This window comes from Nerophis lumbriciformis, linkage group LG20 (genome assembly GCF_033978685.3).
Source record: "Nerophis lumbriciformis linkage group LG20, RoL_Nlum_v2.1, whole genome shotgun sequence".
In the NCBI taxonomy this organism is placed as follows: Eukaryota; Metazoa; Chordata; class Actinopteri; order Syngnathiformes; family Syngnathidae; genus Nerophis; species Nerophis lumbriciformis.
This window is the reverse complement of record NC_084567.2, coordinates 16112501-16117479: the sequence shown is the minus strand read 5'-3', so window position 1 is coordinate 16117479 and position 4979 is coordinate 16112501. Positions and strand designations below refer to the sequence as shown.

General features: G+C 36.5%; 1 protein-coding gene across 2 annotated transcripts in view; it reads left to right on the top strand.

Moving 5' to 3' along the window:
• Positions 1–1834: 1834 nt before the first annotated feature.
• The window catches only part of arsk (arylsulfatase family, member K), a 20937-nt gene continuing 17792 nt past the window's right edge, over positions 1835–4979 (top strand). For both annotated transcript variants that reach the window (XM_061980532.1, XM_061980531.1), the window contains exons 1-2: positions 1835–1994; positions 3711–3840. In XM_061980532.1, coding sequence (XP_061836516.1) covers positions 1890–1994; positions 3711–3840 — 235 coding nt within the window. In that variant the 5' untranslated portion in view covers positions 1835–1889. The remainder of the gene's footprint in view (positions 1995–3710; positions 3841–4979) is intronic.

The following is a 4979-nucleotide window of genomic DNA, read 5'->3' as shown; positions in this document are numbered from 1 at the left end:
GTGAACTTTAATAAAAGCAGAGAAAATGCACCAAAGTTTTTTTTTAAGCTAATCAACAATGGAAAGTATGAACTAATCCATACTATTCCCTCACCTTTGCTTGTCCTTTTATGCACTCTATTCCTACACATTCATCTTTAGCATCATACGATCATCAGCTTGCTAAAATAGAGATAACTTCGATGGGACTAAAATAAGTTATTTTTGCTCGAACAAATGTAATCAAAAAACCCTAACGTTTCCTTGTTTGCACCAGAAAAACAACTACAGCAAGGTCAAAGCGCCACCTCCCGGCTTCTTATGTTACTGCACCAGTGATGCCTCACCACCTGTTTGAGCAGCTTTTTTTTTTTTGTTCGAGTTCGTGCAGCACTTTACTGACTTGCAAGTTCGATTTCCCCAACACTTATTAACTCTTAAAATGCATAAAAACTACCTCCTGCTACAACGTGTCACCAATAATATGTGGCTATTTTATTAGCTTAACTGCAAAGTGCATATAAAATGATGGCTTTGTTTAATCAAAACTCTGAAAAACATACCGGAATGATTACATAGAAGTAACATGAGATACTAATTGATCACTTTATTGCCCCCAAAGACCTCCTGTGCGTGATATTGCTGTCATGTATTTGTTTGAGAAAGAGCAATGCTGCCATCTAGCCACTAGAAGGTGTTATTACATGTCAAATGGTCGTTGAATTGTAACGTTTGTGCAAATATAAATCCGACAAAAATATTTTTTAGGTCAGCATATGTTTTTGTCATTGAATTTAATTTCAAATGAATTGGAATAAAAAAAACAACAACGATTGATTTATTTAAATTTTATTTTGAAACATATGTATATTCCTAAACAACTTGTCATTGCGCCTAAAATAAATGACTAGGTAAAAAAAAAACACGTTTTTTTAATTATAATTTTGTATTTCATACAACAAAATAAAAAATAAAATTTGCGGAAACGAAAAACCAGGACATGTTTTCTTATTTTATTTCGACACCGGAACCGGACATTGATTTTTAAAGATAACACTGCGGACTGCCCTGTAGAAAAAAACTGTGTGGCGTTGTATTTTGCGTATATATATATATATATATATATATATATATATATATATATATATATATATATATATATATATATATATATATATATATATATATATATATATATATATATATATATATATATATATAAAACATTGATCAACGATTTGTCTTGGTAATGGTGACGCAACTGTGATGTTATGTGCTATGGAATGAAGAACTACACTACCCAGCATGCAACAGTAGTGACGAGCTGGGCCGGGAGCCCCGTTGATTGTTGTTGTATATATGCCGGCAGCAAGAATGTTGTTATTGGCACGTTGTGTGTAAACGTTGAAAAGTCAGCCAACACGCCTCGTCTGCATTTGTTACAATTAGACAGACAACACAGCAACATCACCCCCTCCTTAAGAGGAAGTCCGCGGGGTTGATTTTAAAAAGTAACTTCCGGTTCCGTTGTCGGAAAATAAAATTTAAAAATCTGTTTTCGGTCAATTTTTTCATTTCTGCTGACTGGTGATATTCATTTACCGTATGTTGTATGAAAAATTAAATTAGATTGAAAACGTTTTTGTTTTTTTTCTCAAGATTTTGTATTTCAATCCTAAAAATAAATTAAATGGCAAAAATCCTCACTGACCTATTACATACATTTTTGTCTCTTTTCTTACATTAAATATTTGTGTACATGCTTGCGTTTTTATTGTGGAAAAAAAGTACGCTGCACGGAAGTTGACTCTTTTAATTTGAAAGTATCAACCGGATACTTTTTAGTGTCGCCAAAGCTACAGTAGCTCATCTTGCACAGTTTTATTTATTTTTTTATCTGAAGTATTAGCATGACTTTAATATTGGGTTTCCTTTACGTGTTTCAAATGTTTGGTGGATGTTTTTGTCATAACGTCACAAGACTGAACATCGTGATGGTGATGTCTGACGCCTTTGTAAGTACAACCACTTAAATCAACATTATAATGTTATAACATTATAACAGTGTAGTTATGATATATAGTCGTGGTCAAAAGTTTACATACACTTGTGAAGGACATAATGTCATGGCTGTCTTGAGTTTCCAATCATTTCTACAACTTTTTGTTGTGATAGAGTGATTGGAGCACATACTTGTTGGTCACAAAAAAACATTCATGAATTTTGGTTCTTTTATGAATTTATTATGGGTCTACTGAAAATGTGACCAAATCTGCTAGGTCAAAAGTATACATACAGCAACATACATTATCAATTTTGGTGATGTCGAAAAGTTACAATCAAATCAAATTAGCTTCAGGGCATGGCCTCTTAACTTCATGTGAATGATTATGATTGGCGACACCTGTTGACTTCTCTGAGCCCATTTAAATAGGGCTCATGTGATGTAGTAATTAGACTCGGTTACGAACGCTACAATGGGAAAGTCAAAGGAACTCAGCACAGATCTGAAAAAAGGAATCATTGACTTGAACACGTCAGGAAAGTCACTTGGAGCCATTTCAGAGCAGCCTAAGGTCCCAAGAGCAACTGTGCAGACAATTGTTCGAATGTTCGTAAGCATTAAGTGCATGGCACAGTTTTGTCACTGCCACGATCAGGAAGAAAAACGCAGGCTATCACCTGCTGCTGAGAGAAAATAGGTCAGGATGATCAAGAGTCAACCTAGAACCGCCAAAAAGCAGGTCTGCAATGAATTGAAAGCTGCTGGGACGCAGGTGTCAGTGTCCACAGACAAGCGTGTTTTGCATCGCCATGGACTGAGAGGCTACCATGCAAGGAAGAAGCCGCTGCTCCAGAAGCGACACCTTAAAGCTTGTCTAAAGTTTGCTGCTGATCACATGGACAAAGATAAGACCTTCTGGAGGAAAGTTCTGTGGTCAGATGAAACAAAAATTAAGCTGTTTGGCGACAATACCCAGCAGTATGTTTGGAGGAGAAAAGGTGAGGCCTTTAATCCCAGGAACACCATGTCTACAGTCAAGCATGGTGGTGGTAGTATAATGCTCTGGGCCTGTTTTGCTGTCAATGGAACTGGTGCTTTACAGATAGTAAGTGGGACAATGAAAAAGGAGGATTACCTCCAAATTCTTCAGGACAACCTAAAATCGTCAGTCCGCAGGTTGGGTCTTGGGCGCATGTGGGTGTTCCACCAGGACAATGACCCCAAACACAGGGTAAAGGAATGGCTAAATCAGACTAGAATTAAGGTTTTAGAATGGCCTTCCCAAAGTCCTGACTTAAACGTGTGGACAATGCTGAAGAAACAAGTTCATGTCAGAAAACCAACCAATTTAGCTGAACTGCACCAATTTTGTCAAAAGAAGTGGTTAAAAATTCAAGCAGAAGCTTGCCAGAAGCTTGTGGATGGCTACCAAAAGCGCCTTATTGCAGTGAAACTTGCCAAGGGACATGTAACCAAATATTAACATTGCTGTATGTATACTTTTGACCCAGCAGATTTTGGTCACATTTTCAGTAGACCCATAATAAATTCATAAAAGAACCAAACTTCATGAATCTTTTTTGTGACCAACATGTATGTGCTCCAATCACAATAAAATAAAAGTTGTAGAAATGATTAGAAACTCAAGACAGCCATGACATTATGTTCTTTACATGTATGTAAACTTTTGACCACGACTGTAAATGTATGTGTATTTTTTTTACAGGACGGACGGTTAACGTTTGATCCTGGCAGTAAAGTTGTGCACTTGCCTTACATAAATTACCTGAGAGAGCTGGGCAGCACCTTCTTAAATGCATACAGCAACTCGCCTATCTGCTGCCCCTCCAGAGCAGGTAAACATAGACTTTTATTATTATCCTTTTTTTATGGGCCTTTTTCTTCCAATTTATTCTAGAGGCCATTTATTTTTTAGGAACCAAACATCCCCGTTTTTTTTAAACATTGTCTATTTAAAAGTTTACTACGCCCGCATTTCTCAACCGATTCACTCCGTTCCGAATGTGAGTCAATTGCTAGCATTTTAACGTTAGCATGCTACCTTTTTTTGCACCTTGGAGTCAAATATGTTGATACGTGACACATGATAACCTACAGCATGCTAGCTTTTTTAGTTAATTTTGTAGGTATACGCCAGAGAATCACAATTTATAGTACTTGACACGTCTTAGCTGTTTACATGCTGACGTTAGCATGCTAGCTTTTTTTTTTTAGTTAATTTTGAAGGTATGCGCCTCAATGTCATATATGTTGGTATCTGATCCATACTAGTTGTCTGTATGTTAACTGTAGAATGCTAGCTTTTTAAGTTTAATTTGCAGAAAAACACCTCAAAGTCATATATTTTGTTACTTGACACATGTTAGCTGCTAACATGCTAATGTTATCATGCTAGCGTTTTTTTTTTAGTTAATTTTGCGGGGTCATGTATTTTAGTACTTGACCCATGTTAACTGTTAGTATGAGACACATCTTAACCGATTCAATTGGTTCCAAAGTCAAAAAGTTCCTTGCGAATGTGAGTCAATTGCTAGCATTTTAACGTTAGCATCCTACCTTTTTATTGCACCTTGGAGTCAAATATGTTGATACTTGACACATAATAACCTACAGCATGCTAGCTTTTTTAGTTAATTTTGTAGGTATACGCCAGAGAGTTACAATTTTTAGTACTTGATACATGTTAGCTGTTTACATGCTGACATTAGCATGCTAGCTTTTTTCAATATAATGTATATGACAAAGAGTCATATACACTATATTGCCAAAAGTATTTGGCCACCCATCCAAATGATGAGAATCAGGTGTCCTAATCACTTGGCCCGGCCACAGGTGTATAAAATCAAGCACTTAGGCATGGAGACTGTTTCTACAAACATTTGTGAAAAAATGGGCCGCTCTCAGTGATTTCCAGAGTGGAACTGTCATAGGATGCCACCTGTGCAACAAATCCAGTCGTGAAATTTCCTCGCTC